The 16,085-nt window shown below is 35.2% G+C and overlaps 1 protein-coding gene across 1 annotated transcript in view; it reads left to right on the top strand.

Annotated features, from left to right (window-relative positions):
- The window catches only part of GABRA2 (gamma-aminobutyric acid (GABA) A receptor, alpha 2), a 141,218-nt gene that overhangs the window by 73,483 nt on the left and 51,650 nt on the right, over positions 1–16,085 (top strand). The window contains exons 5-8 of the mRNA XM_010858861.1: positions 2,882–3,102; positions 5,482–5,564; positions 10,146–10,289; positions 11,302–11,454. Coding sequence (XP_010857163.1) covers positions 2,882–3,102; positions 5,482–5,564; positions 10,146–10,289; positions 11,302–11,454 — 601 coding nt within the window. The remainder of the gene's footprint in view (positions 1–2,881; positions 3,103–5,481; positions 5,565–10,145; positions 10,290–11,301; positions 11,455–16,085) is intronic.

Genomic DNA, 16,085 nt, shown 5'->3' with positions numbered 1-16,085 from the left:
CCAGTGTTCTTGCCTGGAGAATCCCAGGGACAGGAAGCCTGGTGGGCTGCCGTCTATGGGGTCGCACAGAGTCGGACATGACTGACGCGACTTAACAGCAGCAGCAGCAGTGGTTGACTATTTACCTTTATCCATTCAATTTTTGAGGAATTGTTCAGAATCATTTACTTAAGTGAAGAAGTGAAGTGAAGTTGATCAGTCGTGTCCGACTCTTAGTGACCCCATGGACTGTAGCCTCCCACGCTCCTCCGTCCATGGGATTTTCCAGGCAAGAGTACTGGAGTGGGTTGCCATTTCCTTCTCCAGAGGATCTTCCCGACCCAGGGATCGAACCCGGGTCTCCTGCATTGGGGGCAGACGCTTTACCGTCTGAGCCACCAGGGAAGCCTAGAGTGTAACGTGAATGTGCCTGGTTGTGGGGAGGAGGAGATAAATGCACAGTCACTATGCCTAGGATGGCAGAGTACACTTGGGATGCTTTGAAGGCTCAAAAACAGTGTACTTAAAAATAGTTTAAAATATTTATGGCTGAGTCTCGTTGCTGTTCACCTGAAACTATCACGACATTGTTAATGGGCTATCCTCAACAAAATAAAAAGGTTAAAAAAAAAAAAAGGAGCTCACCTGAAACTTACTGTTTGGAAACCTTGAGTATCTCCATGTGAGGGGTCTATAGGAAAGGTTTCCTACCATTAGCAAGAATTTCTGAAACAGATAAACATCACATAGTTTTATAGAAATAGAAAATTTGAAGTTTTATAAAAAGTTGTAAAATATGTTCATTTACTGAACAAGTAAGTGTCCAATATGCTCACATCAGTCATGAATTTGGCCAAACCACATTTGCAAAGACACATTTACATAAAAACATATCAGATAGGACAAACTTACAGGGTCATATGGATGCCTAAGGTCAAATCATGTTGATGTATGGCAGGGGCCATCACAATATTGTAAAGTAATTATCCTCCAATTAAAATAAATAAATTTTAAAAACTCATCTTTTAATCTATTTTTTTTTAATTGAGCTATATTTCTATAAATTACATTTTAAAAAGTGACTGAATCACAGTGAGGGTAGATTAGGTGATGATATTTTCTGCTAAGGTTTAGGACCCAGAGCCACTCTTTACTTCTGTCCATATATCATTACCTGTGGCTGACTATGGAAAGGCAAGGGCACCCTACTCCGGTACTCTTGCCTGGAAAATCCTACGGACGCAGGAGCCTGGTGCACTGCAGTCCATGGGGTCGCTAGGAGTCAGACACGACTGAGCGACTTCAGATCCATTGGTTGGGAAGATCCCTTGGAGAAGGAAATGGCAACCCACTCCAGTGTTCTTGCCTGGAGAATCCCAGGGACAGGAAGCCTGGTGGGCTGCCGTTTATGGGGTCGCACAGAGTCGGACATGACTGACGCGACTTAACAGCAGCAGCAGCAGTGGTTGACTATTTACCTTTATCCATTCAATTTTTGAGGAATTGTTCAGAATCATTTACTTAAGTGAAGAAGTGAAGTGAAGTTGATCAGTCGTGTCCGACTCTTAGTGACCCCATGGACTGTAGCCTCCCACGCTCCTCCGTCCATGGGATTTTCCAGGCAAGAGTACTGGAGTGGGTTGCCATTTCCTTCTCCAGAGGATCTTCCCAACCCAGGGATCGAACCGGGATCTCCTGCATTGTAGGCAGACGCTTTACCATCTGAGTCACCAGGGAAGTTCCTTAAGTGAGGTTTGTACAAATGATTTGATATTGTCATAAGTATGTGACATTTTTAATGTCTTTTTCTAAACAGACAATTTTAGTTGAGTGAAATTGCCAACTGCTAAGGTGTTTATTTTCAAACATGTGATAACTGTGGCTTTGTGCTCAAAGGACACTTTCTGAATTTCCAGTCTCAGAGGCATAACTGAACATTTTAGTTATTTATCATGAAAGTTTTTGCACGAACATACATTGACCAAAATTTTAATATCCAATAAATTGTCAGTATTGATCACAATTGTGAATTGTACATATTTAAAATGTATGCATTCTCTTGTCCTAAGAAGGACAGAGAGAGAATGAGAAAAGGGAGGTGGGGAATGATAAAGAGAGAGGATGAAAGACAGAGAGAGACAGATTGAATAAATCAACTTAAAGTATTGAAGAATGATAATAGAGGAAGTGATCAATAGTTGGTCTGTATGAATATTTAAAGGTACATTGTAACCTGGGGGTGTTTTTTTGCAAAGCATTAATATTTTTAGTATTCTAATACCTTGTCAAATTATTTTCATTACAACTAATTCATAAAATAAACTTTATTGAAATCATCTCCTAACAATTTCTTGTTAACAATATGATATCTCATCATTTTTTTAGGGTTAAAAAAGCAATAAGATATTTTATAGTTTCTTTGGCAACAGAAAATGTCATTTAGATCTGACAGTGTGTATGTTTAAGAGTTGCTGTTTTGCCCTTCCTTTTTTATTTTGCTACTGAGAATCAGGCTGCCTGCTTATTCATTCTTGAGATAAATGATTAAGTAATTTGGGACAAATCCACCCAGACTCTGCTCAAGCATGCCCCTTGTCCAAGTAGTTTTAAACCATACAATGCAGTAAAACAGTTTGACTGAGACTTTATTCAACTGAATGAGGTCAGAGAAAGTATTTCTCTTTTTCTTTTCATAATGTGTAGCCAATTGTGTGAATATACATGCTTTATCCTTTTGTAAATGGCAACAATTATTGATAAATATAAAGGAATGATTTTTCAAAATTCACTTCTCAAAATAGTTTTCTCTGTTTTTAAACTATATTATTACTTTTTTCCAATTTTATAGTATCCTTGTATCTAAAATAATTATTATTTTCAAAAATTCTATTTTCTATTTCAGGAATATACAATAGATGTTTTCTTTCGACAAAAATGGAAAGATGAACGATTAAAATTTAAAGGTCCTATGAACATCCTTCGACTCAACAATTTAATGGCCAGCAAAATCTGGACTCCAGACACCTTTTTCCACAATGGGAAGAAATCGGTGGCACACAATATGACAATGCCAAATAAGCTTCTCCGAATCCAGGATGATGGGACCCTGCTCTACACAATGAGGTATATGTGTAGATCTGATATGTTGCCTTTGAATACTGAGGAATCTATGTATTAACCAACCAGCCAAGCTAGGTATCAAGAACTAGCAAGTTGAATGCCTTTATAACAGATTATTGAGATAACCAGAATATGTTTTGTGAATGCTTGAATCTTAAAAAGCAAAGGTAAAGTAGTATTTATGAGTTTGAATATCATTTTAGTGTGTTAAAAGTTAAAAATTGCTTTAGCTGTTAAAAATTTATTTATTTTTTTGTCAATTTACTTTTCATACTACATTGGAGTTAAGTTCAATTTTAACAGTATGGTTTAAAATGTTCTTTATACTAGGATGAAGTTTTATTTTTAATATCTCATGAACTATTCCTTCAAAATTTTAAGTCCTTTTTTTAGCACATTTCACTTACTATTTTGATCCTCCTTAGGAAATAAAAAATACTTTTATAACTTCAGAGATCCCTTGTAACTCCAAGTTCAGATGATACAATCTTAAAAATTATCTAAAGAAATATATAGTTGTTGACTCTAGCAACTATTCCATTTTAACTCTTCTCACAAATTAATCTTTTAAAATGTTATGTAGCAAGGAAAACAATTACAAATCTAATAAAATGATGTATAATCTAAAATGTAAAATTTGATAAAGACTTTGTATAAATAAATAACTTTCATCAGCAATATATAGACAGATGTTTATTCCAGGCACTTGATATATTATTATTTCATGTGAAATGTTAAGTGGTAAATTTCGGTTGTGAAAGTTATTTAAGAAGGGACAATATGCAGTCCGGATCATTAAAGAAAAAACTTTTTTTTTTAGTTTTCATTACTAAATGACCATTGTCTAAAATGCAAGCTAGCTATTCATCCTGCTTCTCTTGTTGAATCTTGCAATACAGATATCATATCCTGCTTGGTTTTACACATTAATCAGTCCTGTGAATTAAGAAAAAATTGGAAACTTGGGATTTTGGAAAAAATTGCATAGAATTCTACTTAAATACTCTCTTAAAAGTATATGCTGTGCTGTGCTCAGTCATGTCTGACTTTTTGCAACCCCATGGACTGTAGCGCCATGCCCCTCCCCTCCTCCAAGCCCCCCCGCCGAGGTTCTTCTGTCCACAAAATTTTCCAGGCAAGAATACCAGAATGGGTTGCCACTTCCTACTCCGGGGGATCTTCCCAACCTAGGGATTGACCTCAACTCGCATCTCCTGCATTTCCTGCATTTCCAGGCAGATTCTGAGCCACCTGGGAAGCTCTTAGAAGTATATACATTATAATTAAATTGTTGTTTTGGTCATCACATTTGTTTTGGTCATCATAAGAGATTCATCTGTAATTTCAAATTAGTACCTATTTTAACTTTACCTTTGTGCAAAATGGAATAATTGATAATTTTCTTTATAATAAATTTGCTATGATTACTCTTTAATGTGACCTTAAAGATACAAAATATATTTCTTTAACATTTATAATTCAACAATTATGGACTTCTGTCCATTTGATTAACAGTCTAGTCTCAAAAATATATTTCTAAGATGTATATATATATTTATGTATATATATGTATGTATTTACAGATATAAATAAAGACAGATGCATATATATATCCTAGAAATATCTTGCTGAGACTAGCATATATATATAAAATCTAAGGGCTTCCTGGGTGGCTCAGATGGTAAAGAATCTGCCTGCAATGCAGGAGATCTGGAGTCTATCTCTGGGTTGGGAAAATCCCCTGTAGGAGGAAATGGTAACCCATTCCAGTATTCTTGTCTGGAGAATTCCATGGACAGAGGAGCCTGGTGGGTTACAGTCCATGGGGTTGCAAAGCATAGGACGCGACTGAGCAACTAACATTTTCACTTTCATATGTATCTATATATAGTATATAATATTCATTTACAATTTATTAATTTTGAAGGGTGCTTCCCCAAGGCATTATTGAATTCTTGTATCAGTTTTGCTATATGGTTATTGATGGAACATTGGGAGAAAATAGCTTTCTTTTTATGATAGAGATTTTTTTCATTTTTTTCTTTAAGATTTCTGATGTTAATATTGAAGTTAATGGGAAACTAACCTTCAAAAACATGTACATAACTTTTTCTTAACTAACCATAGAGTATGAAATGCTTAAGTAAAATGTATTTTTAATTAGGTTTTGTTACTTGCACTCAGATTTTATTGATGCTAATATCTTCTGAACGATTGCCTAAATGTGAAAGAACAGAAGCATATTTAAATGTGAATTAGCCTAATCGGATGCCATGATGAGGGTCCTACCTCATCATTCATTAATTCTATTGACAACAGTAAGGAGTGATTTATCTTGACTTGCCAATTTACTTAAACAAAGAGTGGAATTTTGACTTTTAGGCTTACAGTTCAAGCTGAATGTCCAATGCACTTGGAGGATTTTCCAATGGATGCCCACTCATGTCCTCTGAAATTTGGCAGCTGTAAGTATGGGGATGGAGGTACATGTTTTGGGTCAATAAAATCAAAGATGGTCAGCATCACAACTTAATTGTGTACTTCCTTCTCATATGATGGGATGCTTAATGCTTTTCTAACAAGATGTAGAAACAAAAAATATACTGACTTCCCTCAAGTAATCAATTGGCTAGCCCTCCTGTATTCTCAAATATCATTATATCTTAATTATTATGTTTAATTGTCATTTACCTTACTGCTAGTAAAAAACACCCTATGTTTTTATACATGTGAAAAAGTGGGAGCTCCTTGAAGTTCCGGACTATTATCATTTACCTCCTTTTTCAAGTGCAAATGCATTAAAAATGCAACATAAAGTGGGTTTTTTTCCAACTGAGAGTAAAAATGTTAAGGATAGATTCTGTTGTTTAGTGATCAGCCTGACACAAATGGCAGCAGAGAATAGGTGAAAAAAAAGAAAAATGAAGCTGGATGTCTGTAATTATCTTTCTACTTTCTAATAATAGAGGGATTTTTTTTTTCTAAAATAAATTTGAAAGAGTCAGTGGAGCAAGATTGCTCCATGTGGGCACTTTCTGTGTACAAAAAGTATTTCAGAAACGGCACTGTGCATTTGGCTGTTGTTTAGGTCACTGAGGTTGTATCTTATATGTCAACCAGAAGCATTAGCTCTCCCAGAATAATTGAAAAGAGGGAAGGTCAAATCATCTCCCTAAGCCCAGAAGGTATTCAGGGCATGTTCAGGATAAATTCATGGACGTGGCTAAGCAGCTTCTCTCTTTTGTGAGAGTGTTCCATAGCCTGACCTTTTCAGAAACCGTGCTCTTTCTAGCACCCCATCTTTGTCCATTCCTAGCAGCTTCAGACTTTTCACACTCTTGAACAGAAATGCAGTTCTCTCAGCTGATTAAAAATATGTATGACTAAATAATGTACCTTCTGCTCACAGACTGTATCAAGTGAAGAATAAGGAAGAATGATGGCCAATACGAATGCAAAACCCTCTGAGTATTTTGATGATCATAGTTTTATGGAATGATAAGTTCAATCGTATTTGTTCTGTTCTATATTACAAAAGGTGTCAGTTCCCAATTTTCTTTGAGAATCTCCTCTTTGTATAATTACAAAGCCTTCATTTCCTGTCATGGAAACTATCATTTCAGTACTAGCACTTCTTCGAAAATTATTTAAGATAGTCAGTCATGTTATTCCAAGTAAACATTAAGCTAGAAAACTACATTAGATGCAGCACAGAAAAGCTTATTTGCATTGCATAAATTGTATTAAATAGATAACTGAAAAGCCTTGATACCAAAGTAAGTATTTATTGAAGATGTAGTGATGATCTAAGAAGGAAAGGCATTTTGCAGTGGACAAGTTAGTGCCATTAAGACACTAAACATAAGTGATGTCTCAATTCTGAATATGAAATAGATACACCTGAAAATATTTTAAGTGAAAATTTAAAATGTCTTATAGTGCATCTTCAGACAAATGTAATATTGTGTGCTTGCGAATATGGTTTTCTGTATCTAGAAGTGTTGCAGGCAACACGTAGAGCTTATTGTTAGGCATTTTTTTGTTGAATTGTACTTACTTAGTTTCCTCTATATTTATTTTCTGACACATAGAGTTAAAAAAAGTTGCATATTATCTTATTCATCCTTGCCAATAGTACATACTTGAGACATAGAGAGTTAATTGTATAGACAGCACTATGGAATATGGACCAACAGGCCAACCCAAAACTTAAAATGTTGGCAAGAAAATTTTTGGCTGGAGGGGTGATGACCTTTCCTTCTAATCATTTACTTCTCACTTGTTTAAAAAAATTTCCTTGACTCCCACAAGTGATGGAATTCCTGGAGTTTTATCATTAATTATCCTCAAATAAAAGAAGCATCTTTTCTACTAACTTACAATTTTGAATTCAGTTTTGTTTTGCTTTTTGCTGTGGCTTCACATCTTTACACAATTCCTTGCTATTTAATTTGATCTAAAACTTCCTGAATGGAAATCTAAAAGTACTCTGGGCATCATCCTAAAATAAATTTTAATTTTTTGGATAAAAATTAATAATTAAAATGATGTTGATATTGTTTTGGTTATCAAATATTAATAATTTGTTAGTATGCCTTTACTCTTTAATTCAGATTAGGACTCAAAATGGGTTATTGATTTAAATTAAGTAAAATTATGTAATGGAACCTAATCTAGACATGCAATTTATAAAGAAATTTGTCTTTTTTTCCTTTTATACTTCACTGAAAAATCACAACTTATAAAAATCACTAAAAAAATCACAGTCTCTGAGTTTATATGTGTGTTTGTGGACCAGAAAATGCTTCAAGTCTGCATTGCATAACTTTCTGTTCTCTCTTTTCTCGCCAGACCCCAAATCTAAAAAACATATTCCTACCTAACAAGTGAAATAATTTCTTTTTATAAAAGATATGGGAAGGATCAGTCATTTTAACATATTCTTGAGCTTCCATCCAGATTTACATCTTTCATAATAGTAAATAACAAAATTAAAATGTTATATGTTTCCTGATTAATCTAGCAAGAATGAAGCGAGAGCGTTTTCCTTATGACAGGTGCAAAAAGGATAGCTATCAGTAAGAAAGAGTCCCTCCCATCAGTCTCTTATTAGTTTCTCTAAAATTTCACCATTTTGCAGAGTTTCATTTTCTTTTATTTATGTTTAAAGATAAACATCAAAATTCAAAAGTGGAATTATTATAATTGCTTAAAATAAAACCTTATATGTATTAAGATCTAGAACTGCTGAGTACTCTGAGGTCTTCTGATATAAAGTGGAGCATATGATGTCTTTTCAGTTTATTAAATTATGTGTCATTTGAAATTTTATTGAAGAGAAGGTCAGTATATGTATTCATGAGGAAAACAAAACAAGCCCTTTGATAAACTGAGAATGCATTGCTCGTTATACACATTACTAAGATTACTTAATTATATATAACAACAAAATCATCAATGATTAATTGAAAGTAATTGATAGAAATTTAGATTTTAGAGTAGCTGAATTCATTCATATGCAAACTATAGGAAGATATTTGCTATTAAATATATGTATATACAAACATAATGATATGATATATATATAAATAATATAAATACACATATTTTTAGAATGCTATTTCAGAAAAATATTTTACAAAATGTAATTTACTTGTGGATGTAGGTGTGTACATGTCTCTCACTGATATTAACCTTTACTAGTGACAGTCAGAAAAGCAGACACATTGTAGTATGTCATTGAAAGATCACACAGTGAATAAGACACAACAATAACTTTATTGTAACTAATGCTTAAGTGGGAATGGATTTGTGGTCACAGACTTTGGTTCCAGGTAAGTACCAGGACCACCCCAGAACAATGGTATTAACCTAGAAAATGTATAGGTGGCAGGTAAATGAGCTTTCTAGTGTCCGGAAGACCTAGAGGCAGACAGCTGGAGACAGCTGGTTCTTTCTCTCCCTCAATTGAAAATGTGACTGTGATGCTGAGTTTTGCTCAGGGACCAGAAGTAACTAATATTTCTAAATATTCCCATGAGCACTAGTACATAGAAGTTCTTCGGAAGGTCAGTAGGACAGCCAGAATTGTCTGCTTATTCAACTGTGGAGAAACTCTGCCTGTTCCCCCTCAGGACATATAGGCGCAAGGGAAATATCAGGGCCAGAGAAGTGCTGAGACAAGATACGCTGCTTGCTCTCCAGCTTTATAGTCATCTCACTTCTGCTAAGTCCTGTATCTTTGGCCAAATAAATCAGAAAGTTATATCTGGTCTGTACGTGATCTGTCTCCTCCTGACAATATACAGCTTAATTAGGATGCTATGCAAGTATAGTCCAGTGAGATCTGTGTGCAATAATTAATTTTAAAATAAATATGTTTTAAAGTGTTTTCAATTTATGAAACTATAGTGTTCTGAGTTATTTTACATATTCAGCAAAATTCTCATTCTTCTAATGAAATATATTGTATCATGATAGGTAAGTAATTTAATTCTTAACTAGGTGAAGGTTTTGAAGAAAAGTCTACAAAACTAACTACAAAGATAATACTTTAAATACAATATATATCATTATTGTTCTCACATGGAAATAAGTTACCATTATGTCCAGAGAACAATGTCATTTTGGAATACAATTATTATTTCATGAGCAATGGCTGTTTCTAAATTAACTAGTTAAATGGGACTTGGGTATTTGTAACCTGTTTACTGCAATGCCTTCATCTGTTACTTTGGGAATATGGAAGACATTTTAACCATCTCAGAGCCCAGTTATTTTTGCAGATTCTAAAAAGATATTCGATCTTTGTCTATCAAAGTGGTTGCAGTGAAAATATCCTTATGGTCATGGTTGCCTTTCTTGATCTGCTTCACACCCTTCATATTAAAATTTCAAAGACACTTTTTTACACTAAAAATATGATCTTTAAACATCAGTTTTATAGTAAACAATAATTCTATGAAATATACAACCTTTGATGTTATTATTATTGATGATTCTTACTAAAATGCTTAAAAAGATTTTTTTCCCCTAATTTCCTACAGATGCATATACAACCTCAGAGGTTACTTACATTTGGACATACAATGCGTCTGATTCTGTACAGGTTGCTCCTGATGGCTCTAGGTTAAATCAATATGATCTGCTGGGCCAATCAATTGGGAAGGAGACAATTAAATCTAGTACAGGTCAGTAAAAAATGAGTCTAAAGAAAAGCTAATTCCTAAGAAAGTTAATGGGTTAAAGCCATTGGAAATGTATTAATTTGCTTAAAACCTTTTTCTCTTGAGGTCAAAGAACTAGTAGCATAGATGGTGCTTGGGAGCTTTTTAGAAATTGAGACTCTCATGCCTGACTCCTATTAAGTCTGGATCTGCTTTTTAACAAGATTTTAAGGAGATTCCAAGATGTGCATTAAAGTTTAAAAAAAAACACTGATCTAACTTGTCTTTTGAGACAAGCCAATTTTACCTTTTCAGTGTTACAATTTCCCTCATTTTCTAATTCTTTTTCCCCTATCCTGCATGAGTTATGACTATTCAATGCTTGATTATAAATAATTACTAGTAGCTTCTGTGGGAAAGCTGAAACCTTCCCTAAGAAAACACAGCTGTATGAACTCATGATCTCACATCTGGCAGATGTAAACCCAGAGAGCAGAATGGAAGGTAGCTATGAGGATCAGACAGAACTGACCCCAGTATATTAGAGAAGACATTAAGATGGGTAAATTCAGAATTGGTGATAGGATTAAAATCTGGGCCAAAAGATCAGTCTTGGAGATGTGGCTAGAGATCAGTACCATAAAGAGCCTAAGTAGGGCTAGACTGGAAAATAGTCAAAGCAGAGGCTTGAGGGTGGTACCAAAGAGGATGAGGAGCTGAGCAACTAAGATAATGTATTTTCAGAGAGCACTTATGAATCCTCTGTCCTTTGGTCAGTAAGCATGACCTAGAGAGAAAAATCAAATACCACACTGTATACAAGCCATGCAAATTCCTTGGTCATATGAAAATTTTCATTTATATACTCTTGCTATGCTAAATGGCATTTTAATGTTATATATTTTCCATGCTATATATGGGACAAATTCTTTGCATTTTTAAATCAGGGACTTTTTTTCTCTAATCCCTTCCATTTCCAAAATGTTCAAACTATTGACTACTACAGTTTCTTAAGCTGCTTAAATTGTTCTTCTAGGTGAATATACCGTAATGACAGCTCATTTCCACTTGAAAAGAAAAATTGGATATTTTGTGATTCAGACATATCTGCCTTGCATCATGACTGTCATTCTCTCCCAAGTGTCATTCTGGCTTAACAGAGAATCTGTGCCTGCAAGAACAGTGTTTGGTGAGTGACTAACTACATACTGTGCTGTACAGCACATTTTGTTTCATGGCATACTTTCAAAAGCATTCTATCTCTTGATCCTCACCCCAATAGTTTGTCATGCACAGAGCAGGGAGTATTTGGCTTTGCCTTATAGATGAGGAAACTGAGGCTCAGGAAAGTAAAATACAGAGTCAGTGTCCCATTCTTGACAAGGAATATAAACAGTTCTCAAATATGAAATACACTATTTTCGTTCTGTTAAATCATTTTGCTTATCAACACTTCATTTCATGTTAATATAAGAAGAATATTCTTAGAGGTTTTAATATGAAGTTCAACAGTACCATATTTCTAAGCTTTTATATTTACTTTATTTGTTGGGTTTTTTTTGGGGGGGAGGGATTAGTTTTTAGATGAACAAAGATGATCTTAAGTACCTTAAATGAAAGAATAAGGGAGGAAGGGGAGGAGAAAGAGAAAGAGATCCTTCATTCTCTATCAGTAGTATGTTTGATAACAAAATTAAGTTTCTTGATTTAAAACATGCAGGGGAATTTGGTTACTGCTTTTCAGATATATGAATTAAGATGAGCACATTTTGTAACAAAGTAGGCCACTTTGTGTATTTGGTCCACTCATTCATTTAGGAAGGCTTTACTGAGAATCTACTGTGGTGGAGAGCACCAGAATAAGCAGGAAAGTTAATGACAACATAAGATGAAAGCATTATGAAAGAGACACATGCAAGCCATTAAAAATATACAGCAGCATGGATGTTCCCTAAGAGGGCTGATTAAGTAACTGAGTTAGCATTCAAATTAAGTCTTGAAGGATAAGTAGGAGATTCCCAGATGAATGAGATGGGACAAAAATCCTAGTCAAAAAAGGATAAAGTATACAATAATATAGCAGGATGAAAGGGCGTAGTGTATTCAGTGACAGTGAGCTGATTCAGTGTCAGTGGATATGCATACAGATAGAAATGTAGTTTGAGGCCTAGATGAGACATCCTTGTAGGCCATGTTATTATAATGTAACTATCTTATAGAGTATAGTGTTTTGAGACCATGGACATGTGTAAAGCTCTTAGAACAATGCCTGGCATTTAATACATGCTATCCAACTGTTAGCTATTCTTATTATCAATGCTGAAAAATCAATTTTAGTCTCAATATTAGAAATGAATAATTTAAAAGATAATTTCACTTATAATGATGTCCTAGGCAACATAATTCTCCTAAAAGAAAAGGGGGGAATGAGAGAGTCAGTTCCTAGGCAGGTTGATAGGGAGTCTAGGGGTCCCCAAGGAGAGAGGGGTCTGGAATTCTCAAGGAGGAAGAAAGGACAAACTTTTTTTCTTTCTCCACATTCCTTAGGATTATATAACAATAATGTATCCTGCCTAAGGACAGTCTTTGGATTCAACCTTCTGTTATCTTAAAATGTTAATTATGGGAGTAGACCTGGTCTTTACAAGGATGTATCTTGCCTGAGGACAGTGTTATCTTAAAATGTAAATTATGGGAGTAGGTCTGATGAGGTCTTTACAACCTCCAGATATTCTTTGGATTATATAACTTCATTGTTAACACTAGCAAGTGGGTATTCTTTTTGCCTCCTTCTGATACCTGTGTCAGAAGCTTTCTCTATCTCCTTTATACTTTAATAAAACTTTATTACACACACACACAAAAATAAATAAATAAAATATCTAGAAACAAATGTGACCAAGTAGGTAAACACTTGTCCACTAAGAACTATAAAACTTTGCTGAAATAAATTAAAGAAGACCTAACTAAATGGAAAGATATCTCATGTTTCTTTTTTTGGAAGATAGTACCATTAAGATAGGAATAATCCCCAAAGCAATCTATAGATTTAATACCTATAAGAAATCCAATGGCTTTTTTGGGCAGAAATGTCAATCTTCAAATTCATGTGAAATTGCAAATGGCTCCAAATAGCCAAAACAGTATCTATAAAGAAAAAAGTTGCTGAACTCTTACTACTCAGCTTCAAAGCCTAGTACAAAGATACATTAATCAAAACAGTGTGGTAGTGTCATAAGGATGGACATATAGACCGATGGAATAAAACTGAGTCCAGAAACAAACAAACAACTATGGCTAATGAATATTCAGTAGGAGTGCCAAGACCCTTCTGTGTGCAAATAGTATTCTCTTTACCAAATGGTGCTGGGACAGCTGGATGACCACCAGGTGCAAAGGAATGAAGATGGAGTCCTACTTCACTCCTTGACACAACAATTAAACAGGTATAAAGCATTAATGTAAAATGAGAACTGTAAAACTATTAGAAGACAATACAGGGTCTATTAGAAGAAAATGCAGGATAAATCTTTATGAATTTGGATCTAACCATGGATTCTTAGATTTGATAGCAAAAGCATGGGTAACAAAGAAAAACAGATAAATTGAATTTCACTAAGTTGAAAACTTTTGTATCTCAAACATCATCAAAAATGTGAAAAGACAACTTACATTTGGGAGAAAAAATTGAGCTTCATACATCTGATAAGGGTTTAATATCCTGAATAAATAAGGAATTCTTACAACTCAAAAACAAAATGACCAAAACCCTGATTGTAGAAAATGGACAAAAAACTCAAATGGACTTTTTTCTAAACAAAATAAATATACAAATGGCAAACAAACACAAGTAATAATGTACATCATTGTACTTTAAGGAAATGCAAATCAAAGCAACAATAAAATACATTTTGTAAAGGCAATGGCACCCCACTCCAGTACTCTTGCCTGGAAAATCCCATGGACGGAGGAGCCTGGTGGGCTACAGTCCATGGGGTCGCGAAGAGTCAGACACAACTGAGCGACTTCACTTTCACTTTTCACTTTCATGCATTGGAGAAGGAAATGGCAACCCACTCCAGTGTTCTTGCCTGGAGAATCCCAGGGATGGAGGAGCCTGGTGGGCTGCCGTCTATGGGGTCGCACAGAGTTGGACACGACTGACGCGACTTAGCAGCAGCAGCAGCATAGCCATAATAATGAGTAAACCAAAAGAAAAAAAAGGGACTTAAGTACTTAAATAGAAACTCATAAATTGCAGGGGGAGTATATAATGGTATAGCTTCTATGGACAATCGTTTGGCAGTTCCTCAAAAAGTTGAACATAGAATTAACATATGATCCAACAATTTCACCTCTAGGTATTACCTAAGATTAATGAAAGCGTGTTTATACAGAAACTTGTACACAGATGTTTATAGTGATATTATTCCTAATAATCAAAAGATAGAAACAATCCAAATATCCTTTGTAGATGAATGGATAACCAAAATATAGTATATACTTACACTAGAATGTTTTTCACCTATCAGTCAGTCAGTCATTCAGTTCAATTGCTCAGGCATGTCTGACTCTTTGTGATCCCATGGACTGCAGCACACCAGGCCTCCCTGTCTGGCACCAACTCCTGGAGTTTACTCAAACTCATGTCCATTGAGTCGGCAATGCCATCCAACCACCCCATCCTCTGTTATCCCCTTCTCCTCCTGCCTTCAATCTTTCCCAGCATCAGGGTCTTTTCAAATGAGTCAATTCTTTGCATCAGATGGCCAAAGTATTGGAGCTTTAGCTTCAACATCAGTCCTTCCAATGAAGATTCAGGACTGGTTTCCTTTAGGATGGACTGGTTGGATCTCCTTGCAGTCCAAGGGACTCTCAAGAGTCTTCTCCAATACCACAGTCCAAAAGCATCAATTCTTTGGCACTCAGCTTTCTTTATAGTCTAACTCTCACATCTATACATGACCACTGGAAAAACCATAGCCTTGACTAGATGGACCTTTGTTGACAAAGTAATGTCTGCTTTTTAATATGCTGTCTGTGTTGGTCATAACATTTCTTCCAAGGAGCAAGCGCCTTTTAATTTCATGGCTGCAATCACAATCTGCAGTGATTTTGAAGCCCCCCGAAAAATAAAGTCTGCCACTGTTTCCATTGTTTCCCCATCTATTTGCCATGAAATGATGGTACCAGATGCCATGAGCTTAGTTTTCTGAATGTTGAACTTTAAGCCAACATTTTCACTCTCCTCTTTCACTTTCATCAAGAGGCTGTTTAGTTCTTCTTCAGTTTCTGCCATAAGGGTGGTGTCATCTGCATATCTGAGGTTATTGATATTTCTCCTGGCATTCTTAATTCCAGCTTTTGCTTCATCCAGCCCAGTATTTCTCATGATATACTCTGCATATAAGTTGAATAAGCAGGGTGACAATATACAGCCTTACATACTTATTTTCCTATTTGGAACCAATCTGTTGTTTCATATCCAGTTCTAACTATTGCTTCCTGACCTGCATACAGATTTCTTAAGAGTAGCATCAAGTGGGATGGTGCCCTATCTCTTGAAGAATTTTCCGCAGTTTGTTGTGGTCCACACAGTCAAAGGCTTTGGCATAGTCAATAAAGCAGAAATAGATGTTTTTCTGGAACTCTCTTCCTTTATCCATGATCCAATGGATGTTGGCAATTTGATTTCTGGTTCCTCTGCCTTTTCTAAAACCAGCTTGAACATTTGGAAGTTCATGGTTCACGTACTGCTGAAGCCTGGCTTGGAGAATTTTGAGCATTACTTTACTAGTGTGTGAGATGAGTGCAACTGTG

The sequence above is a fragment of the Bison bison genome, unplaced genomic scaffold (assembly GCF_000754665.1).
Source record: "Bison bison bison isolate TAMUID 2011002044 unplaced genomic scaffold, Bison_UMD1.0 scf7180017864451, whole genome shotgun sequence".
Lineage (NCBI taxonomy): Eukaryota > Metazoa > Chordata > Mammalia > Artiodactyla > Bovidae > Bison > Bison bison.
This window is presented reverse-complemented; position numbering and strand designations above follow the sequence as displayed.